This window comes from Cygnus olor, chromosome 1 (assembly GCF_009769625.2).
Source record: "Cygnus olor isolate bCygOlo1 chromosome 1, bCygOlo1.pri.v2, whole genome shotgun sequence".
NCBI lineage: Eukaryota > Metazoa > Chordata > Aves > Anseriformes > Anatidae > Cygnus > Cygnus olor.
This window is the reverse complement of record NC_049169.1, coordinates 38,484,466-38,511,606: the sequence shown is the minus strand read 5'-3', so window position 1 is coordinate 38,511,606 and position 27,141 is coordinate 38,484,466. Positions and strand designations below refer to the sequence as shown.

The 27,141-nt window shown below is 43.2% G+C and overlaps 1 protein-coding gene across 11 annotated transcripts in view; it reads right to left on the bottom strand.

The window, feature by feature from the left end:
* The window catches only part of CNOT2 (CCR4-NOT transcription complex subunit 2), a 92,949-nt gene extending 68,626 nt beyond the window's left edge, over positions 1–24,323 (bottom strand). For 4 of the 11 annotated variants that reach the window (XM_040553237.1, XM_040553245.1, XM_040553189.1 and 1 more), the window contains exon 1: positions 23,007–23,048. In XM_040553237.1, coding sequence (XP_040409171.1) covers positions 23,007–23,033 — 27 coding nt within the window. In that variant the 5' untranslated portion in view covers positions 23,034–23,048. Of the gene's footprint in view, positions 1–23,006; positions 23,632–24,119 lie in introns of those variants that run through there. The other 7 variants (XM_040553262.1, XM_040553218.1, XM_040553199.1 and 4 more) reach the window with 5 other exon arrangements.
* Positions 24,324–27,141: the final 2,818 nt, after the last annotated feature.

Here is a 27,141-nt window from a genome sequence, read left to right as displayed (position 1 = left end):
CACCACCACCACCCAAAGACACTGCTTTACTCAAAAGTTCCCGAAAACTGCTGTGACATTTCTGCTTCCTCAGGAAAAGCAACTCAGAGCAGCAAGACCAGCGCATCCTACCTTAGATTAAACAAAATCAACTCAAATTGTAAGGAGCAACACATTACAAAGACAATCCTAAGGGACATCCCAATGTAAAGAATTAGTTGCTATAGGTCTAGGTATCTATATTACCGCTGAGACTTAACGGTCCTAAATCCACCAAGGCAGAAAAGCCTTCACAGATGATGTGTCCACAATCACCCCAGTCAGCTGCATCAACCTGACAGGATGTAAATAAAACTTCTGGGCACTTAGCATGCAGTTTAGTTCTCCAATGAGACAAAAAGATGCTTCAAGTTAGTAATACAGTTTTCTGAGTCCCTTAAAAGACCCCCTTTTCATTATTACGAAGAGAAAGGAGTAACATCAGCATAAGAGAGTCGATCAACCAGATATTTTACTGTTAGTAGATTTGCATCGCTACAAAATACAAAAGAGAGACACTTCCTCTGTGATGCTCACTTCCGTGTTTCCATTCCGGTGCCTTGAAATCAAGAATCCTTTCTCTCTGCAATGCAACACAACTTTCCCCAGTGCACAGTGAAAGTCCACAGTCAGATTCCTGAAGGGAAAGGCTGTGGTGAGCTGTGTAACAGCCGCATGCCTGGTGAAACTGGTGGCTGAGGTACCAAGAACAGGACAGAGGTCGAAAAATAAAACGTTACAAGGAAAAGTTACAAGCTTCCTTGTAGAAAAAGGAAACTGCAGGCAGGGGATGCAGGGACTGAGCTGAAGCTGCTGGGACACCTGGAGTGATACCAAGGGAGGGAAAGCAGCTGGGCTGCAGGCTTAAGGCTGGCAGTACTTCTCTGCAGGTTTGAACAGAGATTAAGGAAAAACCAAAGCAGAAGTCTTCAAGCTCTGTAAAAGACATTGCTTGGAAAAAAGTACAGAGGGAAAAGAAGTGACTGAACCATCAGGCTGAATCCCTGACAGAATAAAAGATCTGCATAGGCCAAACTGTACAGGTTTACTAAAAGGCAGATCTCTACAAACACCTACAACGATTTTGCCCAAAGCAGATACATTTTTGCATACCCTGGGTGCTTTACAACAGCTACCCTTGAACTCAGACTCTTAAAACTTCTCTGTTTGTCTCAAGAAAGCTGTAGAAGAAGGCAATACCAGAAATTCTTCCCCAGAGCTTCTTGGCCTTTCTTTTCACCAGCAGAGGAAGCAGAAGGGTGAAGCAAAGCACAGCTGTGTTCACGAAAGCCACACCGGCAGGCAAGGACACATCAGCTACTGCAGAACATCCCTGAGGTTGTGGGATGCCTCCCTTCCTTCTTCCATGTGAAATCCTAGGCGTGCAGCCAGCAGCTGGGGCTGGAGCCCTCTCTGAAGCAGAACTGGCAGAAGACCTGTTGTGTAAAAAGCTGTTCCGCTCCCAGATGACCCGGGGATGACAGAGATCCACTGATGTAGCGCGCAAACCTGCAGCCTGGAGCATAAGCCTAGTAACATCACCTAAATAGCAATTGAGATGAATGCCTGTTAAAGAAAAGGGTAAACAGAAGCTTTCGCCATCTTTTGGCCCTATGCACGCAGCTTGAAGAGACGGTCAGGCCACTGAAACCAGCGACAGGTAGGGAGGGTAGATTTAAAGGCCAGAAGCCCAGGGTGAAAATTTGAAAGCTTGGGGAAACATAAAAATAGTAAAATGTTGTCAGTAAACAGGGGATGGCACCAAGAATACTCCACCTGAACACCAATTTCAGAGGATGAGGGCTGTCTGGTTCAAGTCACTGCGGGCACACAAGGGTCTCTGTGTGAACACACGCGGCTCGTGCCTCAAAGGAAAAAAATCATTACATGTCTGAGACGCCTGCAACAACTTTCCGCTTTAGCGGTGCTAAATGAGCATTATGTTCAATGAAATGTTTGCAGCAGTTCACTTGTGCTACATCTCTGTGCATCTCAGCTTGCCCAGGCTGTGCAGCGCAGGCCGCGTTGGGCACCGCGGCTGTGGAAACGAACCGTGACCCTCTCGAAACCGACAATTTGGCTGTAGCAGGCCGGGAGCTAGGAAGGGACGAGCCCTGTCCACCGCACGGCGCACGCCCTGCAGCACACACACAGCATTACGGCTCTCGGTTGAGGTTTCTCAGCATACATCATGGCAACCAAAGCAAATTTTACATCGGAATTGGATTTCCTTCTGCTCCCTCTAAGAGATTAGGATTTCTCCAGGTTTCCTTCTCCTTAGTTCCTCAAGTACCACATGCTGACATGGAGCTACAGATGCTTAGCTGCGCTAGCCCAGCACAGTCAAACACCTGCACCGTCATTTTGCTGCGTCTTCTCACACAACACAGCCCAAAAACCACCATCACTAAGACAGAGCTGCACCTTTCTGCTCTTTTTTCCTGCCTTTTCATTTAACCCAGCACAGTCCCCTCTCCCATGAACGTTTCAAGCATTTATCCATCACGAAGCTCACAGAATACAACAGACAGTAGATAATCCCCAGTTGTCATCCCCCTTACTCTTAGGTTGTCACTACAGTAATTTTACAGTGATGCAGCAAAACTCAAGCGCTATTCACGACGAACAGCTGCCTATCTCCTCAGCAGGACTTCCTATGACATGGACAAGGAGCCGTGCTTCCACCTCGCACAAACACATACTTCTCAGCAAGACCCGAGCACACGGCTTCAATAAACATACCTGCTGTGGACTTGGTTAAAACCACCAAACCCTGCCTTGTGCTCTCGTCAGCGCTGCTTGCGAGCACATGCCTCATCACCAGCGAAAGTTACTGAAAATATTTTACTATTTTTGTTTACTGGGTTTCAGAGCGCTCTGCAGTAACTGGTTTCATTCTTAGTGGCACTGCTGGGGCCATGCAGGACCGCTGCGTGCTCCTCAGCCTCTCCTGCTCGCAGCTCCAAAGGGCAGAAAACTCTGACCCCACAGAGCCAGCAGGCACCAAACAGGGCATAAGGAGGAGAACAAACCAGCAAGGTACCTCTGCTGACGTGCAAAAGGGGTTTTGTAGCAAAGTGCAGATCAGCAACGGAGATGCAAGGGGGAAAACAGACTCCAATAAATAAAAAGGCTTCATGGTAAAATATTTAAAATGTCTTATTAGAAAGCATCAACTTGAAGCGATCAGTAATGCCCCTTCAAGCACTGTTTTCTTTTTATACAACCTACTCAACCTGAAACACTATACGCGCAGTTGGCCTCGCTGAAGTCCAACGACAAGCTGGTGTGTCTTAAATCAAGCCCAGTTGGCACTGCCTTCGGTGCTGTGACACGCTGATCCTACTGATACCAACGCAGGCCAGTCTGTTCCAAAATTAAGATCTGAAAGTTATGATGCTTGAGAGAGAGAAGGCTGTGGAAGAGCTCTTTTTTCTCTTCCCTCCTGTTTTAAACAGACAAGGAAGAAAAATCCAAGGGAAAAAGCCCCAAAACAAACAACAACAACAAAAAAACAAGAATAGCATCGCGGTCTACAACTCCCTAGTAATAACACACTCTTCATACAGGACTTACAAGAAAAGCTGGTTTTCACATTAAATAAGAGAGCATAAATAACATAAACAGCATGGGCTTTCATAACGAAACGCTCACCTCCACAGCTGGCTTGGGCCAGGTACACCAAAATTTGTGTTTCTTCACTTTCAACACTGGGAAACTGACTACAGCTTACTTAAAATTCCTCACCAAACATCGCAGTCTTTGCAGAGCACCTCTAATTACCAAGCAAAATTACAGAAATCTAACCGCACTGAGCATGTAAACGTACTACAGTTGCTTCTCTTCAGGCTCACCCAGACTTTACACCCCCTTTATAGGAAGGAGCAAAGCACTGTCAGCTCACCAGCCTGCACGTCTCTTCCAGCTGCTCGTGTTCACGTCATTTTGCCTTTGACCAGAAAACTCCATAATGAAAAAAAAAAAACCAACAAAAAAACAAAGTAACTAGGAATCACAGAATCCCAAAATCATTAAGGTTGAAAGACACCTCCAAGACCATCTGGTCCTACCATCCCCCTACTACCAATGTCACCCACTAAACCACGTCCCTAAGTGTCAGGTCCAACAAGAAGTTTATTTATCTCCTCTCTGGTAAATATGCTTAGCTCTCAAATCAGAAAACTATTCAGCCTTTTGCTCTTTAAATTGTAAGGCCTAAATGGCAAACTTTTTTTTTTTTTTTAATGTGTTGCAGATGATAATGCAAGAACTCTTCACGTCAAATCATTGTTTCAGTGCTGCCAATGCCATTCCACGCACACAATTTTAATGATGGACCAGAATAGTATTCTGCTCATCAGTTCTTAAGAGGCACTAATAATGTTTAATAACAGCTAAAGAAAGAAGCTCTCTTTCTAAAGGAAGCACGGATATGTCTGAAAGCATGTGTCTTGTAATGAAAAATGTGTCATTACGCAGGCACTTCTATAAACAGACCTATACTGAGACTGATTATTTTGCATTATATTAAGACCAATTCTTTTAAGGGAGCGTACATCACAACACTTCGGGCTTCCCATCAAATTTCATTATTACAGATCTTACTACGCATGCTAAACCCTTCTCCTGAAGTATTTTACTTAAGATTAATTATGAGCTTCTAGAAACTAGCACCCAGAGATCTTGACTGCCAATATGTAACTACAGTTGAAAGATGCCTGCATAATAAAACAGCCAAAAAAATGATCCAAAGTTAATGTTGAGGATAATATGTTTACATAAAATATACTACAGAAACACTACATATATTTTTAAAGTTTTCTCAATAGCATCATCCCTAGACTGCCTCATATTCAAATTTCTCTTGCTACATATTTGCTGGCATTTGTCCCTTACAAACAGCTCCTGTAGCAACATCGGAAGAAAAAAAAAAATGTATCTGAAAGCCTTCCATAACAAATCAATCAAAAAATGACATCATCATCTCTGGTCTCATACAAATCTTGATTCCTGAATATACTTTAAGTTACAAAATCAATATGCAAAATGGTTTTTGAAAGCACAATACAGTCTCATAATAATTTATTTGGAAACAAAACATAATAAAGAAGTTTACGTTTAGATACAAAGATATCTAAATATTAGTTGGCTTTCAGAGCTTGCTTTGAGTTGCTCTGGACAAGCCCTATCCCCATTTTCACTCACTTCTCAAAGAAGCATAAAGATCAGCTGTGACAAGCAAAAAGTGCCAGAGGTCTCAGATAATATTACCAAAAGCCAGAAGCAACAGGTAAGGAAAAAGGAGCTGATGGTATTACCAAAGATCGGCAACCAGTTAAGAGAGTATGAACTTTTTCCCCCCTCTCCTTCCTTTGCATACTCTCAAGGAGTCTCTGAAGTTAACATTTCGCACCAAATTCTTGTTAGTACTAGACGGACCATAACCAGCTGAGAACAGTAACACCAAAGTTATAAGGAATTACTAGCCCATTTTGTTACCACCCAAAAAGGCAAATCCCAGGCTTCTGCTCTTCACTGAAAGGCACAACTCCCCTCCTTCACTGGCTCCCTACAGATACAACGTAAGGAATGCAGCTTCTGTTTCTCTATCTAAAGTTTGAGAAGTGAGACAAATAAAGCTTAGCATAAAAACTGTTATTCGCAGAGACATAAATCCTATAAACCTATTAGAATGGATACTCAGCCTACTGCAGCCAACTGCCAGACTTACGACTTGCTAACAGAAAGGGGCATAGTCTGGCTCCTGGAAACAGACACGCTCCGAGAAGCTGAGAAATTATTTGACTGCTAGGAAAATGTCAGAAAGCTAATTTTGGGTAAGACAGGTGTATAGATAAAAACAACAAAGTGGACAAAAGAGACGAGTTTAGAGCAATGCAAGAGGACAGATTTCGTTTCTCCTCCCTACCTCATTTGACAGATCGATCCCCACAGAACTTTATTATTTTGAGTTAGCAGCTTACCAAGTGACATCTTAAAAAAGTTAGTACTGACATGGAAAACAACAGGCTTCTTCTGCCCATTTGCTTACCGGTGTAATGCTCACCTTTAAGTAGGCACCAAGGCAGAATGAAAATGCAGAAATTCTTCTGGAAATGCTGTACAAAAGTATTCTTTCTACAGTTACAGAAACAAGGCATCCTATACAAAAACAGTCTTGGACTTCACCTCAGCTCAGGCAATTTCAAGCAGATCCTCAGTGAAGTATTGGTCACATCATAACCAGATGCACAACGTCTTACTTCAGTGACACGTTTAAATTAGTTTGCGACCCAGGATCTTGTTCTGTCTCTGAAATATTCCATCTGTGACCTCCAAAATCACATTTTCTTGAGAAGGACCTGGAACAGCAATAGCTTCCTCCATGAGGTTATGCTGGTGAAGAGCCCAGCAAACTATCTGAAAGGTCTCTTTAGAAACTTGCTTCTGCCTTTCCCTGATGTAGCAGTCCTCTTTAATTCAACTGCCTTGCTGGAAATCAGAGATAATTGTTACAGCCTAAGGCAAGGTTTGCAAGCTTGTCTAGCAAGGAACAGCGAAAAAATGGCTTTCCAGATTTCCAGAGCAGGCTTCTGCCAACCAGCTTCTCCACTAGCTCTCACAGTAACTGTGCAGCCAGTTCAGGGACTGGCAGGATCTCTTCATTCATAGGCTCACTTCCCTGTCCTACACATACCTGTGCTGGCAGGCCGCTGTTTGCCAGGAAGCTTTTATGAATGAAGGGGGGAAAAAAAAAGAGTAAAGTGCTTTACAGCAGCAAGGATCATAAATCATCTGTTCAAACACGACTGCATCAAAGCTGTTCCCTTGCAGGCTGGCACTGCGCTCGGACGGCTGACAGCACAGAGGTGAGGTGCAGTAGGTTTCGATCGCTCTTCCTAACGCCTTCCTCGGGGGAAGCTGGCACCTTGTGCCAACTGTTTCTGTCTTTTGCTTCAGAAGAGAGCATACCACTTTCCTGAACAGTCCGTGCCATCTAAGACCTTCATGCCTTTTTATATTCCCAAGTTGTTGGGGGTTTTTGTTGGTGGTGTTTTTTCCCCAAATCTCTCTAACACTCCGTGCTTCCTATGCAGAACACCTTTCACAGGCTATGAGTGGCCACGCTGGCATACTCGAGCAGTGCAGAGAGGGGGAAGAAAAGACAGAAGTTTATTTCTCTATGCCCATGAACTGGTGAGCTGCAAGAGCAGCTGTAAGGAATCAGTGAAACGATATAAACAAAGAACAGTTTGATGACTTTCTCTTTACAAATCCTTGAAGAGCATTTCAGGAGACACCCTCCTACCGTATTGATCCTTTAGTGGCATCTTCCAAGGCACTTTATCTACAAGACGAGAGAGGCACAGCTGATCCTAGATTCCCTGCAGCAGCAGGGGAATCTCTGGATCTGAACGCAAGGGGACAACTCTGGGGGAAGGAAGGTCCTTTGAAGGAACAGACGGAGCCCACCTCGGTGCCAGCTCAGGGGCTAATGGCATCACTCAGGAAGTGCGTCAAATGGTTTTTAAGCACCCCATCACCACAGTGTTTGTCAGTCTCCTATCCGGACACCAGCTAGAGATCTGTTTAAGTGGATACAATGCTTTTAATTTCTGCATCTCCTGTACTCACCTCCCTGATCAGAGCCCTCTGCGATAGCTAGTGGTAGCACAGGCATTTCTCTGCACTGCATTAGGCTGCCGTGGTGTGATTTGATATTTCTCAGAAAAACGAAAACTTGAACTATCTTAAGAAGAACATATAACGAAGTTCACTTGAGGACTATCCACTAAAGACAACAGGAATGCAAAACACAGTAAGAGAACTTTAGTATAGCCACAATCTAGTGTTACATTTTCCCTCAGAACAAATCCGCGTGTCAAATGATTGCCTGATTTTGTAATATATATATCTGATGGCATCACAGCAGTTTTGGAGAGTGTCTTTAACATGACGCATGTTTGCAAATCAAGAAGAAAAATGCAATTCTCACTGCAGAATTTAAAAATTGGAAGTATTCCGGAAGTCTCTAGACTTCTCTCTAACATGGGAAAGAAATAAAAACAAACATCATCCATTCAATGTGTCATCTGCAATATTGAGAAACTATAGGTTTTAATACTGAAATGAAATCTAGGGAGGCTGATTCTTAACACAAGACATTTAGCTCTTTTAAGAGAACTGGCCCATCAAGAACCTTCAAAACCACATGAAACATGAAGTTGAAAGTTTTCAATAAAGCATGAAAGATCATCATCTTTTCTAATTGGCATAGTTACCATTTAATGTCATTTACGCTGGCTCCAGTGTAAAAAAAACGCTTTAAGTAAAAGTTTTCAATTAAATACAATTAAACTGCTCATACTTTTTTTTTTCCTCAGAGTAAAGTATTCCCAAATCATGACCAAACGTCCGAAGATAAAAGCATAAACAAAAGGAATTGTTTCAGTAGTTTACTCCTTTGAAGTGCATCATGATTAACATGTGTCAGTAACGCGATGTATATGGGAGTAATATTCTAATGCTGCATTAGGGGAGGCTCCCTTAACCACTTCCATATCTACGCCTTTTCAGAAAATTAGACCTCTGCCATTAGATTCTGTATTGATCTGGAATTATTTTTAAAAAATTCATTGTAAAAGTTTATAGTGGCTTTCTCAGCATCAAGCACATTCCTACAGTTGTAGGATCTCAAAGCTCATTTAAGGCACACACATACATCAGAAAGAGAAAATTTAACACCATTACAGCTCTGTGACTCTTGAGTACGTTACAGAGGACTTGATACAGACAAATGAAACTTCAATTAAAAATATTTGAAAAAACTGAGAGCAAAAAACCTGAGTGGCAACATAGGCTGATTTAGCACTTTGCTAGGACCCAGAAGAACCATGAGAACTCTACCTCATATTTTAAGGTAATATTTGTAAGCAAGGCCAGCACCTTAAGTTAACTTAATACCATCAGTATTCGGGCCCGGTAAGGGCTTCTTCATACCAGATATAAAGATAAGTGTATTACAGTACACTGAATCATTTACTGAACAGAAATTACACGGCTCACAAACTGTTTATTCTGCATATTTTACACCTACGCCAATTTACACCGTTCCGATTCTCTAAAACTAAGCTCAAAACTGTAACTTTTAAATATTTAGTCAAAACTGGTAATGATTTATACACGCATCTGCAGGGGGGGAAATACACACTAAGTGTCTGCAAATTTAACAAAACTATGTACTAACGCTACCCCACATCATTATGAAGTTATACATTAAAATTTTATTACACTTTTCAGCCAAAGGAATCTAAATAAATTTTATAAACTACAGACTATAGTTTTCCAAGACAAAGAAGGCTGAAGAGGAAAGACCCCAGAGGCGCTGTGCCTGAGGTAGGAGCAGCCAGTAAACAAAACCTAATTCGAGACAGGCCCCTTGCTGCAGAGGACGACAACCACAACACAGGCCTGACAGGGTGAAAAGAAGAAAGTAAGAATCCAGAACTGATCCGTTACAGGAAAATATGCTAACCACAGTCTAATTTGTAATCTCAATAAACACTGCTTGCACAGTCACACAGAGGCAGCGTTCAAAAATGCATAATCCCACAAGACTTCTAGTGACTATACATTGTGGGTTTGTTTTTTTTTTTTTCTTTTGATTCGAAGGCTTCACAATTGTTAATAAATTATGCTCTAATTGCTACAGTGATACAAGATGTATTCAGGCTGTTATGCCTTAGCACAAGGTTAGCATTGCCACTGCCTATTTATATAGTGAGATTTTAACCGAAGCCCTGGGTTATGGGCAAGACACGTGTAATAAGAAAACAATCCCTCTACCTGAAAGTTGAAACGTAAAGGCGAAAAGTTTCCCTCTACCAATTCACACCGTCAACACACTGCAAGTCCTAGTGAAGACTACTGATTATTCGTTACCTGCAGCATATCCGCATGACAGATTTGCGTATTCGTATTGCCACAAGAACAGTCTGGAGAGGAGGCAAAGTGTTCAGCACCGCTTACACTGGCGTTACTCACACAGGCGTTGCAGTAACACGCGTACTCTGATCAGTTCTGCTTATCCATCCCGAGAGCAAACGCTCACTCCTGGTACACACGCGTTTTCAAGGACGCTCACGACGTTCTTCCCTTTCTTTCACTGGGCTTTCAGAGGCACAGATTTCTACCTTGTAGCCAGCTGAAGCCAGAGGAGAGAAATTTCACCTCAAGCAATCAAATTAAGTGGAGGAAGATATGTGGGAGAAATCTGGATCTTAAACAGATACCAGAAGATTTATAGTCAAGTCTGGATATTAACTGCTTCACTTATAAAACACAAAGAGGAATAGAAAATGAGTCATATATTACTTGAGCATATATCTTCATTATTTTCATGATAGTTTTAGTGCAAGTGAACACACCAAATAAAACCAAAACTTTCATCTTACCTGAGAACATTCCCTCCTACTCTAACAAACACTTTCTCTTTTAATTGCATCACCCTTCTTTCCTCCTCTTACGTAACCCTCTCATACCCGTGCAACGGAATCAGAAAAAAAACATCTATACAAAGCTAGGTAGGTTTTTTTTATTACTATTATTTTAAACGTAGCAACGGTACCCATGCCCTAACTCTGAAGTCACAGCTGCCACCCCCCCGCTCTCCAGTCCATCTTCGCAAGCATCAGTAATCTTCCTACAGATTTACAGGCCAAGTTTTTTTTTTCCTAAAATAGAAGTTTTCAGAAAAGAAATTTCACTTGAGGAGAAAACAAAAACCACTGAAAGAGCAGCAATACTTTGTGCATTTCATTCCAGCATCATTTTAAATAGAACTCTTGGGCAAATAACTCCCTTTGAAAACCGTATCATGTTTTCAAGTCGGGAATTCTGAAAACAATCTGGTAATTTGATGTTTATCCAACACTTTGGGACTACAGATTTTCTAGGAGTTTTCTACAGCCCTTCTTATATTCCGTACGTATTTCATATTTGGAGAACTGCACCATAACTTGAATGCATATGAAACGCACTTTATTCCGGACCGTCTTTAAATTGCCTTCAAATACACTGCTTTGGAAAAAGACACTGAAAACATACAGATCTGGTTTTACCTTTAAGAGCAATTGCATTGTTACAGACAGCACAGGCAGTAATACTCTGTTGGACGGTGTTAGTCCTTGCTTGCAAGACCCCACATTCGTTTGCTTTGCCTACAGAAAGTGAGGGCCTTAGATGTTCAAACTGGTCCTTTACCCATCTCTGAGACTGAACTGATCAGATTTATTTTTTATAAGTGGTTAAGATATCCTGTTTAAAAACACTCAGAAGTGATGGGACTAACATTCCACGCTCTCCCTCCTCCCATTTTAACGCCCAGCCTGCTGGGACGCTCCAGCACTTGCACGCTGCGCAGCAGCGACTACGGGGAGAACCGGGCAGGATCTCACTGCCTCTCGCCTCTGATCTGCAGCCCCCCTTTCATCTCTTTTCATCCGACTTCTGTGCAACGGCGCAGACGGCAGCCTAGCCACAGCTAAGGACACTTCATCCTAGGGCCGAGACGGACTCGTTCTCTTAAAAGTCTTTTGGGTGCCATCACGGGCACAGCTAGGACACAGGCGAGGGGCAAACCAAAAGCGGAATTAAGAGTTCGGAACAGGAACAGAAAGAGAAACTGCAGAGAGCAAGAGGTAGGCGTGCGAGATGCAATCAGCGGGCAGCCCTGAAGATGCAGCCACCACAGCGCGAGCAACTCCGGGCCTTGGAGCCATACCCACCGCTTCTGGGTTTCCTCCATCTCCTGGTGTACAGCCAGGGACCACTGTCAAGACATCCCTCTACGCTCTTGTAGTTACTGAGGCAGAGGACTACAGAAAGAAAACATGCCTGGCTAAGATGTTTAAATGTCACACATGTAAACTGATTTTATGCCCGTCTCTTAAGACTCGTACTTTTTTTTTTTTTAAATAACGTTTGGAGAGCCACACAAAGATTTCCCTAAGTGCTTTCTGCTTGAAATATTTCACGAGTCTGTGCAGAAGCATTAACCTTTCACAACTGCAAATTAAATGAAAGGTATTTCTGTTATGAAACATTAAGAAGCACCCACGGTAAGTCGATACCTCAGTTCCTCTATTTGTAACGAGTGGCTGTCACAACAGTGAGGTAACACGAAAACACAACTTTTGCCAGAACATATTATAAAGCACTTCTATGAAACCACAATGAAAAAAATCAGGAAGGAAATGCTAATCCAGAATTTACTTCTGATTTTGGATAGCATGATCTGAGTAACGGAATTTTAAAAACTCGGTATCTATCCAGTGAGTGAGCACCATGCATCTTGTTCAACAAATGAGGCCAAAGTCCCTTGGGAAAAAGCAGCACTTGATCAAAAAACCTATGTAATAATGATATGCAGATGGAACATGACTCAAGACGGGAAAGAAAACCTTCACTCGAGCACTTCTTAAATTCAGAGAGCCTTGAGTTTGCAATTTTAACATTCATTTAGGTGGGGTTTTATGTACCGACTGAGGGAGAGAGTTGTTTGTGACAGAAGTTTAAATGCTTATATAAACGGTGACCTACATCCCTCCCAGTTCATGAGTTGAAAACGAGACAAGCTTACAGCATGGCAATACAAAGACTAAGCATCAGGAAGAACAACAAGGATAATCCAAAACTTTGCTTTCCAATCTTAAATTACAGTTAAGGACAGTGGAAGCAAAGAAAGAGAAGAAAGATGAAAAGGCAAGAAATTTACAGGGACAAAAAAAAATAAAATTAAAAAAAACAATCAGAAGACTACAGAAGGTAGAAAAAGGTTGCTTTCTGAGAACATGGGAGACAAAAAAAAGGCTAGCCAAAGTCTTTCATGTTTATCCAAAACCCCGTCTTCAGACACAAATTAAGTTCACAGCCCCATATGCATATCCTAACACCTGGAATGCCCTCATCACGCTTGAAGGAGCGTAGCTCATCCTCTCTCAATTTATACAGCAGCCTGATTTAAAGCTTCTTGCTCTAAGTGAAAAAAAAATGCAAACTTTTAATAGCTAAAATTTCAAAGCATATTTGATATTACTTATAAAAATGTAGAGGAAATATTGCAAAATGAATACGTAACGGCTATGACCACTTCAGCAGCGTTACATAGATTTTTACCACTACCGTGCCATACATCAACCCCGAATTCAAATCGGTGCCTCGTAACCCAGGTGTAATTACAAGGTATCACTACGAGTCTCAATTTTACTCAAGGGCTATATTTACATTACCAATTTAGTCATTTGTAGCACTGAATTTTGCCAACTTTATTTTGCAGGTTTTGCGGTGGCCGCAGAGGTCAGACTGCTAACACGAGGAGGAGGAGCTGGGGAGGGCTGCAGCGAATGACGACGACTTGCCTGGGAGCCCACCTCATCAGCAGCCTGCTAGCTTGTCCAGGACAGGGCTGGGCTGTCTCTTACCAGAGAAAGACACCGAGTGGTTCTTCACAGGAAGAAAAGAAAGTTACAATAATCAGAACCATAATGATGAGGGCAGAGCAGCAGTAGCTGTGTTCAGAGAGATGAAACGCAACACCAAACGGATTTGTGCTTGGTTAAACAAGTCAAAACTCGGTGTTTTCTGGGTTTGACACTACAAAGCACGAGGGTAACTGGTTAGGCAAGACCACCATTCACTTTTTTCTGTTTCAGCGTTCGTGCTCAACATTGACAACTGCATCGTTTTTAAATGCTCCTAATGCGCACACATTTCAGAAGCTTGCCTTCCAAGTGAAATCTGTCACTCTCACATTTTTCCTTCCCTGTAAGAACGGTGATAGATATTTTAAGGTGTCACTACAACTATTAGTGACTAAGAGTTTTCACAGAAAACACGTTCACAACCAAAATATCCATACCTCGTAAGGATCAAAACATACCCACACAGTTTTATGGAGTGCTACAGCAAGAACAACGTTAGATGGATGTGAGCTCATTTCGGCCCCGCATTTTTCAAGGAGGAGACAATCCATCCATTCTACACGTTGCAATTTTACATGGCAGCCACTGAAGTCACCTGACATAACATTTCATGGTTTTACTTGATTACGGAGGGAAGCAGGGGCACACCATCTTTCACAAACTCTGAAACTTTCTATAAATAGCAAGTTATAGAAGCGCAGCACAAACACACTGAATTCACACAACGAAATAGGGCAATTACTAGTTTAAAGTAAGAAAGGACACACTAAGAGAGGTTGCAGACACCCCATCCCTGGAGGTGTTCAAGGCCAGGATGGACAAGGGGCCCTGAGCAATCTGGTCTGGCGGGTGACATCCCTGCCCACGGCAGGGGGTTGGGACTAGATAATCTTTAAGGGCCCTTCCAACCCAAGCTGTTCTCTGATTCTAAGACAACTACACAAAACAAATAGGAAATCCTTTTCACAAAACTTCCCTCTCTTGACAACCACCCTGGAATCTATCAGTACCAATAGTTTCTTCACACAGTCCTGCCCGAACCACGTCAGGCAGACTTGGGGGGTAAAATGCCAGGAACCTCCAGGGCCTCCTCTACACCAGCGGTCTTCTCTTACCAGCAGGGAGAGGGGCACGGTAGATAGCTGTAGGGTAAATCTTGGGATAATCAAGGAGAAACAATACCAAAGAGAACAGAGGAACGCCAGTACAAACATTTCATTTCTCCTCAGCAAACGCAGCGCGAGCTCTGGTCTGAGGCGCTGGGCATGGCGCTAACGGGGCCTGCCCTGCACAAGCTCCTTCTCCGGGATGCCTCCCACATCCCTGCCCTCCTGGCTCTCTCCCAACCCACAAGCGAGGCCAAGAAGGTTTCTTAAGATCCACCGCCAAAGGAGAGGGCACAGGATGACAGGCCGGACAGCAGGCTGTCACGTCCCCACTCTCCCACCAAACAACCCGAGTCCAACGTAGAAGAAGCGAGGCCTATCCATGCAAAAGTGGCCTGTGCCCACCCACCCCAATACATAAATACGCCATTTGGCCTCACGAAGGACAAAGCTTAGCCATAAGTCACCACGGACAACCCTCGTAGTGAAGCGTGGGCTACTGGTGTAATGACAAGTTACACCATGCATGACAGATTTTTTAATTTTTTTTTGGTCTTTCCTGATGCCATCTGTGCTTCACAAGGAAGTCTGATGGCTGACAGCTTTTCCCCAGCCCCCAAATTATGCTATATAGACACTGCTAGGAAATTAAATCATTTAAATAACTTGGATAAAACAATCATCAAAATCATTTACAATATCTCATTTATTCTTGAAACTGAGAGCTGCTGAAGAAACCGTGTTTGTTTAATTTACACACATATATTCCTTCAGCCCTCAGATTCCCTTGAATCTACTCCTCACCGAGCCACAGGATCCCTCAGGGAAGGAAAAGGACCCTACGAAATGAAACGCTTGGGATGTCAGTAAACAACACTACAGAAAATTAATTTTCATAAGGACAATACCAGAACAAATAATAAACATCCCTGTTTCAACCTTGTATTTTCAGTCTCACAACTTTTGATCCTCTATTCTGAAGTTTCAGTTGTGCTCTCAGCATAAAAATATAGCACCTACTTCAAGTGGTGAAATACGAGAACCAAGTTACTCTGCTAAAGCTATAATTCTTGATAAATCCAATTCCTGTCCCTTAAATTATTTACGTATGACAAGTCTGTTCCATACAGATGCCACCCGATCAGCAAGACATAATGCATTCCGCCACTTAATTTAACAACGCGTTATTTGCAGCCTGAATTCAAGTTTAATTGCCAACAGGACAGTAGTGCAAAAGCATGAGAAAAGGCACATTGGGGAGCTCAGACTGTCACTACAACTATCGCTACGACTACAGCAAGAGGCATAAAACAGCCAAGAGAAGGTATCATTTGATTGTCACCTAAAATACTGAAAAAATGAGGATTATTTTTGAGCATATTTTTAAGTTTGCCATCAAAGTTGCGTTAATATGATTAACATCTTTTCACACCTGCAGCATCCACATGTTTTCCTCACTATTAAACTTACACTGCAGACAGATTATGTGAGAGGTCTCCCAGAAAGTGTAACTTACGAAGTGCACGCACCTGTGAGCAGGAATGCTCTGTGCTTCTTCAAATTATAGAAACAAATGTCTGAAGAACTATTGCAGCTCTTTCAAACTGTTGGTTCTGCCAGATACGCCACAATAACGCTGTAAAATTGTGCAAACGGAGAGGAGTAGCTCACCTAACTGCGTAAACAAGATATTTGATAATCCTAAAACACAAGCAAAAACACTGTTTGGCCACAGCCATTGACAGGGAAACTAGCTGAGCTGTAAATACCCACATTCAGAAATTAGGTAGGATGCAATTGTATTCCGCTTCATACCAGTGGGGATGAAACCTCTAGGTGCTAACAATGCAAGAAGCGTTACATAAGACTATGCGCTTATTTTTAGAAGCACATTACAAAATTAAGTACTGCACTCGAATCTGTTGCCGAGCCGTGGACAGTCACATCAGTGTGCCCAAAGGACAACTGCTCAGCTGAAGCGGGGCATTAGCTTAGATTCAGATTAGAGTTCTCGCCCGCCAATCCCCAAAATACCGAACTATCAGAGTAAGAAAGTCAATTTGGGTTCACTGAAAAAACACTACTCATCATAAACACAAATGTATTCCTTTTTTAGGAGCCGCAGAACTGACAACTGGTTTCCTACAGCTTTATTCTTTTGTTGCCTAATACTTCTGCAGCGTGATGACCCCGAACTCCCCTCTTTTCCACCTCTCTCTTCACGACTCTCTCTCCTGCTCCAGGGAAAGGAGAGCCATGGCACAGACACTCTGGAAGTCTGCACGTGCTGAAGGCTGCCTGACAGCTGCCATCCCGCAGGACACACGCTCCAGGTCTGACCATCTCTCTTGCCAGTGGGTGCAGTAATTTGGACACACTTCCTCTACCTAGTCACAATTTTATGAGGCTTGGTGGACCATAATTTGAGATTTAATTCTTCCTTCCAATTTAAGTTTCCATATGTATGCTTTATATGTATAAAGCGTAAGTTAAGTTAAATTTGTTAATAAATAAGTTAACTTTGGAGTTAGAAGTTTACTATATGAACTTTCCATGTATATTTGTATTTATATTTGTATACACACGTAGACACGCATACTCACACGCACACACTGGAGAGTGGGAGGACCAGACAAACCAAATAATCTCATAAATCACATTTCCTGAGAAACTGAACCCAAGCTTCTTAAGTGTTTGCCTTTCTTTCTTTTCAAACTGCAGTGTGACCTGCAGCGGTACTGCAGAATGAACCCAGCGTGCACCTCCCCAGACGAAACTTCGCTCTTTCCTCACCATCTCTGATGATCTATTTTCCTCTCATTTTTACCCATTAAAAATAAAAAAATTACACCTAACTTCACAGTCATGTATTACACTGTTCTCCAGAACAATCCTACCCGAACATTGCTTCCCCTAGTTCCTGAAGACAGACATGAAACAACGCATTAAACACATCATACTACCAACAGATTTTACTACCACTGTTTCTTCCCTTGCAGCCTACTTTATTCCCCTCCAGGCTCTTTGCTAAATACGTTAATAGCATGGCCTGCAGACTACGCTTAGTCTACCGAGTTTGAAAAAACACCTCACAAGAAGGTTTTGTTTTCAAAACCAGACTCTGCAGACGCAGGTAGGCCCCGGCACCGAGAAGTCCAGCAGCGCGGCAGGCTGGAGGAGAGGCGTCCTGATGGAAAGGCACAGTTAAAGATGACTCCTCTCGGTGACTCATTCCTGTTTGCCAACGAGGCCCACACTGGGCATCCCAGTTTTCAAGACTTATCGAGCTGTTGATATACAAACAAATTCAGTTTAGCAGCACACTTATTTTAAAAAGGGACGGCTGGAATTTAATCTGCACTTAGGACCCTAAAACAACTTCCAGATTCATAAAAAATGTCATTTAAACTAGCTATGTGTCTTTCGAAGAAAAAAAAATGAAGAGATTAGGATCACGGCTAATATCAACATTTTGCAGATTCCTAACTAAACTGTTATGGAAAATACTACTCGCCATCAAGTGTATACTGCTGCTAGTCACAATATACACCTACCTGAGATACAGAGAGCTCAGAAGAACACCAATCTCTTTAAAACTACATTTTATCCTTCCAAAAAATTTGCAATACTTCTTGCTTCCTCACAGATGTCCCATAACATATATGTTTTTATATAACTAAGCTTCCTTGAACTAGGGGTAGGGGGGAAGAAGATTTGTGTTTATTGCCCAAAACACACCATTCTGAAAGTGCCAGAAAGTTTCTTTAAAGCAACAGCAAAAACTCCATATCCCAATTGCACAGGAGCCTGAATTCGCTTCAACTTTCACCATGAAATAAAAAGAGATACCGACGTACTCTTGTGTGTAATGCTGATCTTAATCAATCTGATCTCGAGGAACACACTTACTAGAAACGTGCATCCACGCTAAATAAGCCAACAAATTCAGATTTCAGTACAAGATGCCTTTCGACTTTATGATGATACTTTGCTGTGTGCTGTACTTTTTCAACATGTCAAAAGCATCAAGAACAGTACTGGCATTCCAATAAGTTAATCAAATTACTTATTTATATATGTGGCTTGTTGTTCTTTATTTTTTTTCTGCAAACAGTTTTACGGGTGGACACAATATTACCAGACACTTCTAATGTTCAGAATTGCTTGTTTTCTTTCACGTATTGGTGCCGTGCACAGTTTAGATTTCTTTCTGAAAACCTTACAGATTTCCAGTTCTCCATACTAAAAAGCACAGTACCTGCTCTCCAGAAGAGAGAAGACCCTCTTCTATATACTTTTTTAGCCTACTTAGTCACTACGTAAAAGATGCTGTTTCACAGCTATTTTCCTCCCTTATGCATTTTTAATATCTTTATATGCAACTAGTACTTTCCCACAAATTGCAGCACTGGTGAATGAAATTTCCCCAGTGTGAATGGTGAAAGACACCAAGCATGTACCCAAATAAGTCCCCTACACACCAGGGCAATGGAAGGAAGGCTGGCCTATCTTTTTGCCGTCATTCTACTTCCCTGGCAACACTTGCTTTGCAAAAATGGTTTTCACAATTAGAACATAAAAACGTACTAAAAATAAAAAGTAATCAGCACCTCAAACAATACAAGGTTTTAATAAGCTGAAAAGGGAAAAATGCTCTTCTACTGTAACGCAAAGAAAAAGCTCACAGTCCTACAGACTGTATGACAAGTGCACAGTCCACCACTATAAGCATTATTTTGCACCGTTTGGTACGAAGATTCTCATCTTCATACAATCCTTAGAAAAGACTGATGCTGATATTATATCATCATTGTCCATGTTACGAAGACACAGATGGAAGAACTACTTTGCCGAGAAGTTGCCTACAAAACTAAACATTAAGAGTTTGTAATTTGAAACTGTTGTGGTTGTATAATTAGCCGTACCACTTCTTTTTGGTGCCTGGAAACTCCTTGCTGTTGTTTTCAAATACACGTCTATACAGACTGTAACGAAAAAGTTATGGACATCAAATTCTGAAACGTGTAATGATGAACAATACAACTGCCACTTACTGAATACAGTATAGAACCAGTTGGGTTTTATAAACCCCAACTGTTTTCTCTATGTACACTAAATACTACCAGTGTCTACTTCCACAGAGCCCTTGAACCAAGCAAGCAAAACACAGGAAAGTATTATCCCAAGACTACAGACTAGAACTCAGCCATAAATTGGTTCAATGACTTACCAGAGCCACACATCACTTCAGCGGACGAGACAGGAAGCATTCTCTGACTCTTACGCTCATGCTCAACCCTTGCAGTGCTGTCTGTCCAGCGAGAGTAATACGAAGTAGGAGTTCCCATCTTATCTCCCACAAGTATACCTGTAATTTTACACTAGTTTTCATCTTTAATAAACTATCCCTTTTCACAGGTAATGACCTCATCTGTATACAGTCACCCATCACTGATTTCAAATACACAAAGAATTTGAACGTAGACCCTTGAAAACGTTTTAAAAGTTCAATAAACTGCTCGCTGCAAACAAAAAGAATCACGAGTGATGTGGGGTCCAAGAAGATGCTTAAAAAAAGACACGCACACACACAACCATAAAGGAAACTAGGAGGAAATAATGGTTTACTTATTAATGAATTTCAGACCTACAACTCTGGCACTGTAACTCACCAAGAGAAAGAGGTCTCTAAAAACAGTTAAAATCACGTTTTAAACACGTCACAAGTGTAAAAAGAGCGGTCAGATGACAGTGAAAGCAAGTCAAGAGGAAAAAATACCGCCCACTTTCCTGTAACACTGCTGATAACCAACGCTACCTCAAGACAAAGCGGTGGCAGCAAAGGGGGAGCTCAGTAACCTCCTTAGGCAAGGGTCATTTCCATCTTGTCTTGGGATCTGAACCAAACCAGCAGCTGAGCTAGTACAAACTATCACAATGCAAGTATTCAGTTTTCAGCACAATAGTGTAAGTGAAAGATAGAACAGAAATTAAAAGCAATCTGAAGATTGCACGTCTTTAATCTTGCTGACATAAAAGCACGAAGATTTTACCTCCTATGTAAAATCTCTTACTGATTAGCACAGAAACGTCTACGTGGTATACAAACATCTCTAAAAACAACCACTGCAGTACAATAACGTCATTTGATGCAACCCTTCCTGTGCTGTTATTACGTTCAACACAAGTAGACTTGGTCGTCAGCATACGAGCCTGAAAGCTCTTAATGCAAGAAGTTAACTGTCAACACGTGAGCGGGTGCTTTTAAGTCAAGGAGACTACCCACAAACTTTCAGGTGTTCATATGTTTTTACAGGAACCTGGGTCAGGAGACCAAGACAACACACAAACACTGAATGTAGGTGCTAAAACACATGAAAAAAGGAAAAGGAAAAAAAAGGTCAGCCCTATTCCGGAAACACCAACTGAAGCAGGTTGTTTTGAATTACTCAGTACAGTCTGAGACATCAGGATAAATTTCAAGAGAAAAAAAAAAAAAAGCTTTCTGTTGCGTAGAAAAATGTTTACATACTTTAAAAAATTATTTACTTGTACCTCAAAAACTCAGATGAGGCAAAGTTAACCTGACTTGAATTTCTTGGCTTTTGTCAAGAACTACTGCAATTTGTGTATAAATTGTATTAATAATAATAAAAGAAAAACTATAATTTAGAGAACAACCCTTTAAATTTATGGCAAAAATACTGTTTTGATGTAATGTGGTCCTGACCTTCTATATAAACTTGCACACAGCTCCTATCTAAGCTAACATTTAGAAATAGACAACAAATATGGCAAGTATTCTGCCAAGAATTTGAGACTTTTATTTACTTTTTTTAAAGTGGTTTTCAAATCTGTATTCAACCACGCTATAGCTTTACAGGAAGAGATAATCCAAAAAAAAAAGTTAAATACCAGAATCTACTTACTTCAGAACAAAATGCTGTACTGGGAAGCTTAGGTGCACTTTCTGTACCGCCTCAGAACAAAGCAAGCAATTCAACGTTTATCTTAAGTTTCCAGACGGAGTCAGAAAGCGAGGTGCAAGAAACGCCTCTTAACTAAACTGCTGGGGTTTTAGGTTATACTCACTTCTGGAGTCCATAACAACAGGGAGGTGCAGGCCATTTGTGAAGAAATAAAGTTATGGTATGCGGCTGGTTTAAAACTACAGCAAGGCTACAAATCTTGCAGTGACTACAGAACAGACAAACAGATTTTTTTATACAAACAAACAAAAAAAAAAGCACACAACAGGTTCTAAAAACGCAATAAAGTTTCTAATTCCAGAGCTAACTTCTGTCTCGACAGAAATATCTTTAGAAGTACAGCCAGTACAGCAGAAATCCTTCATGAGAGCCACCACTCCACAACAGACATGCACCATACACAACTTTTTCATTGTGGGGCCAAGGTAAAGACCAAGGCTTTCAGGTGCAAACACCTAGTTATGGGACCTGTTTGTAGTATCAAACTTCAGGACACATTAACTGTCCTATTTTTCACAGTGAACACCACTCCTCTAGAAGTAGATTCTTTTAAAGATAATTCAAATCATTTTTTATGAATTACAAGTGTTAACAGTGGAGTTGTTTTAGTTCTTAGGGCTTTTGCTTTCATCTGCTGGCAGAACTGACACACAAATAGGTAACAGTGACTACTTTGACAACAGTATTATGTTGCTAAAAGAACTGTGTAGACAAGGTTTATCTACTAATACACTCTTAGCTTTATCAACAGCTTCCTGAAAGTGAAACGGAAATACACTTGCAAGTCAAGTCAGTCAGCTCATGATATCAAGTATTCAAATCCCTTCCTAAGATCAGAAGCAGCTGACACCTTGAAGTTTTTCATGCCAGCTGAATTCTCAATGTAAACAATAGCGGGGGGGGGGGGGAAGGCACTGACCACATCCATAGTCTTCAGAATCACGCAACTGGATATTGCGAGTTATGTTCTATTAAAACGCCATTATAGGAGGACTCAAAGTACAACAACATTCACCTAACAAATCTTCTAGATCCAAGTAAAGACGCCTTTTCAATGCAAACCTAAACAATTATTTGGCTTTTGCAAGTCTTCACAAGTTTCGACAGCCTAAAACAAATCCAAGTTTCCAGGAACGTAAGGATTTCTGCTAAGCGATGTCACAGCAGGTTTGATCATCTTAAACTCCCTTCCCCCAGCTGAGGAGTGAGGAGAGCAGGCAGCCACCAGCACCAGATGTTACTGCCGTGCGGGCAGGCAGGAATGTTTCCTTCACACACTCAAGTCGCACACGCACGCATACGTGCGTGCAGATACAAGAACGACACAAAAGAAAAAAAAAAGTTCGCGTCTTCCCTGGGGATAAAACAGTGCAAAGTTGGAGACAAGTTCTTGTCTGATAAAACAGACTTACGAAAAAGCAGAAGCTGCCGATCCACATCTAACACGAGCATGTTTTCTTTCGCTCGGCTTACAAAACCTCCAAAACAAAGTTACCTGCAACTTCACTGAAGAAAATAGGGGGGAAAAAAAAACAACAACAACAACAAAAACCAAGAAGCCAACAGCAACAAAAACACTGAAAATCTAAGCTGTGGTGTCTGTAGGGAAGCCCTCACTCCTGTCAGGAACACCCGTACACCAGCTATATGGTAAATGCCACATCTCATACAAGCGTGGCAGTGCCCCTCTTCCTCCCTCACCCTAACTTGTCGCCCTGGGCCACCTTCCCGTCCCTTCCCTTCCCTTCCTTCCCTGTCCCTTCTCCCCGAGGCAGGCTCAGGCCAAGCTCCAGGTCCCGCACGGGCGGGCAAGTTCCTACAGGGGCAGAATCGCTCCAAGTTTGTTTCACAAACACGGCCGAGGGAATGCCAGAACCTGTTTACACATCACCTTAACCGCCACCAGGAGGAGAGCGGAAAAGGCGCTCGTAAAAAAAATAAGATAAAATAATAATAAAACCGGGTTGGTTGGGGGGGGGGGGGGGTGGGGGGGAAGGAAACATGCCGGCGCTATCCCCGTCTCACCCGGGCCTGACCGGGGCCCGGCGGAGCAGGCCGCGGGGCCACCTCGGCGCCCCCGGGAGCGGGGCCGGCGGAAGCCCGGCGGCGGGGGAGGTCGGGGGGAGGCAGCCGGAGCGCCGCCGCCGGGCCCGCTCGGGGCGCGGGGCAGCGGGACGGGGCCGTCCCGGCGGGCCGCGGCGGCGGAGCGGAGCCGCGGGGCCCAGGCCTCGGCCCCGGAGCGGCGCCCGGCGGCCAAGCGGGGAGGGCGGCGGGGCCGGCCGGGCCGGGCCGGGCCGTGCCGGGGCCGCGGCCGCGCTCCCGGCTCGGTGGCCGCGCGTCCGTGCCCCCCCCTCCCCTCGGAGACAAAAGCAAACGGAAACCCGGCGGGACGCGGCCCCGGGCCCGCGGGGCCCCGCCGCGGGCAGCGCCGCCGCCCGGCCCTCCCTCATCGGGCCTCGGCCGGGCGGCGGCGGGCAGCGGGGCTGCGGCGGGGGCCGGGGCGGGGGCGGCCGGGCCGGACTCACCGCATGAATTTTCTTGTCCCGCGGATCCAAGATGGCTGAGTATCCAGCACGGAGGATGCTGGGGGAGCAACCTTTACCCTCTGACCCGGCCGCCGCCGTGACCCCGCCGCCGCCGCCGCCGCCGCCGCCGCCGCCGCTCGGCCTGGCAGCGGCGCTGAGGGGCGGGGAGAGGCGGCGAAGCCGCTCGGCTGGGCCCGGAGGACGGCGAGGAGGAGGAGGAGGAGGAGGAAGAGGAGGAGGAGGAGGAAGAGGAGGAGGAAGAGGAAGGAGCGCCGCGCTCCCTCCGCCTGGCCGCCGGCGGGGCGCCTAGGCCGCGGGGCTGCTGCCGCACCGCCCGGCGGGCAGCGGGCGGCCGCGGGGCTCGGCCCCCATTTTGTGAGGGGAGGCGGCCGCGGGGCGCGCGCCGAGCTCCCCGGATCCCCCTCGGGCTCCCCGGGGAGGTGGGGACGGCCGGGGGCCGAGCAGAGCGACCCACGGGCAGCAGCCGCCGCCGTCCCCGGGGGCAGCCCGTGTGGGGCCGGCCTGCGGGTGCCGGGGCGCTGAGGGCGAGCCCGGGAGTTTTTGGAGGGTGCGAGGCGACCTGAGGGGGGTCTGGGTCGGAGACTGCCGTCCTGAGCACCCAAGTTGTCTAAAAGTCTGTATTTTCGGCACCAGCCTTCCTACCCGCTTTATTATTAAAATGGAGAAGCTTCACCGAGATGGCACGACTGGACTTTTATTTTTTTAATTCATCACCGTGAAAACGCGCGTTACCACAATAGCTACAGCAACTGCAGATGCACAAAACACTCATGATGCAAATAATCCCCTTGAATTCAACGAGACGATAAACGGTACAAAAGCTAGGCCTGTACGCAAGTGTTTTCAGGACGGAGGCCAATGTTTGTGAACTGGCTTCACTACTCCATCAGGAAAAAACATTAATGATGATGATTCTTTGATTTTGTTGTGAGATAGAGAATTTCAGACAGAAAATGAACATGCAATATTTTGCCAGGAACAGTCAAACTTCACATGTTTGTTTCCTTATCAGTCATGTCTGATTTTGGAGCTGCAAATACAGCTTAAAAATAAGTATTCAGTAGATTATACAACACTAATATTTCACAGAAACGTTAATACCTACAGTAACGTGCCGGACAACATTAACATGTTTTGAAGATCAAAGAACAGTCTTCCATCTACGCTGGAAGACCAGCTTCTTAATGCCACTACTGAGCACAGCTACATGCCAATCATGGGTGTTATATCACTTTAATAAACGTCTATACACTTTGTCTAGGAAAATATTATTCTAGTATCTTAACCTTTGTATCTCAAATATTAATGCATTTGCTGTAAACAAATAACCGTAGAACACTGTAAGTAATATCCAGTTGTAAGGATAGTATTTGAAGTCTTGGAGTACTTCTGTTCAATCAAAAAAAAAGGATTTCTTTACACCTTGTGACAGACATAAAGGCAGTAGTTTGAGACCAAATAAGTTAATGAACCTTCCACATCTTCGCTGTTGCTAAACAAACTTTTCTTTTGTCCTTCCAACCCTTTTACATCCATTTGTAAGCATTTTACTACGTTAGGTTTCATTTTACACTTTCATGGTGTCTTTTCCAAAAGCTAATATTTGTTGTATTTCCTCAAAGTCATTTAAGACTTAAGGTACCACAGAATACGTGGTAAGTAAACAAAGCATCTGATGTTGTCCTCGCATCTGTGTGGACCAATCTCTGTGTCCATCACAAGATTGAAGTTTACATGCAAATCAATTAGCATTTAGACAACAAGAAGCCTGTAGAGTTCAACAGAGCCAGGAAATAGAAAAAATAAGTAAAAGTTTTTCATGTCTTAGGCTGGTTAGCTTAATATAATAGCCCAATGAGCAATCACAGGGTGTGTAAATTGTGATTTAAATTTTGTTAATGAAACTAACCTGCCTTTCTGCTTAAAATTGTGTGTTTAGTTGTGGGACATTGTCAAGGTGACTGTAGTCAGTGTGTATTTGACTTCCTTGTTTCTTAAAATGAATGTTGTTAGCACTTCAATGCTTCAGAATAATCTCTGAAGCTGGTAAAAGCGAATGTGTGCTGTGTTCATACATTTGCTACTTTCAGAGTGGCTCAATATACATTTTTATACAATGGTGAGGCCTATTTTGCATTGCTGCACCTGCTTAATTAAAGAGGTGTTCTGAGCTCGTTTAATTAAATGGCTGCTAATCACGTGTGGACACTCCTAATCCGTTTTGAACCTCATACGGTACAATTTGACCTCTTTGTGTAAATCTTTGTCTACAGATATGCATTTGTTATTTTTAATCCCAGTTAATAAAAGGTCTCTTTTCCGTGTTTTGTTTTTTGGTGTTTTTTTTTTTTTGCTTGGTTGGTTGGTTTTGTGTTTTATTATTTTTTTTCTTGACTTATTTCACAGACACTCACCTAACCATTTGAATTTCCACCTAGAGAGGGCTAAAAGCGTTCAGCATCTGTCTGGAGCACCTGAAAAAATTGGGAAGAAGGCATCAAGCAAGACAGATGTACTCAGAACCCAAAATGCTTTCTTACCCTGGCTCTTGAGTGTTCGTTCCCTGGCAAGCCTCTGCACTTTTACTTCACCCCTGCTCCAGGAAGTTTTTAGATGCTCTTCAGCCCCACTCAGCATCACTGATAGAGGTGGATGATGCAGTCACAGATGTGGGAGGAAAAGGAGTCACCTAAAGTATGCAGAGGACACCATTAAGGTGTTTTATTTGTTTTGCCAAAATGTAGAATTAAATTAGCCGTCGTAAGACCACCGTCCGTGGTTGTGAGCAGAGGCAGAACATGACGAATAGCCTTGTAAGTCATTTTTAGGTACAACCACAAAGTGCATTGGAGTGCATCAAAGGTCTTCCCTTCTCCAACCTACAGTAGTCCTCAGGAGTAGCAAATACAGAGCAATTGCCAAGAGCAAGGGTTAGCAGCTTTTCAGTGGTAGCAAAACAGGCTGTATTTTTTTTATTATTATTTTTTTCATAAATAGGGTT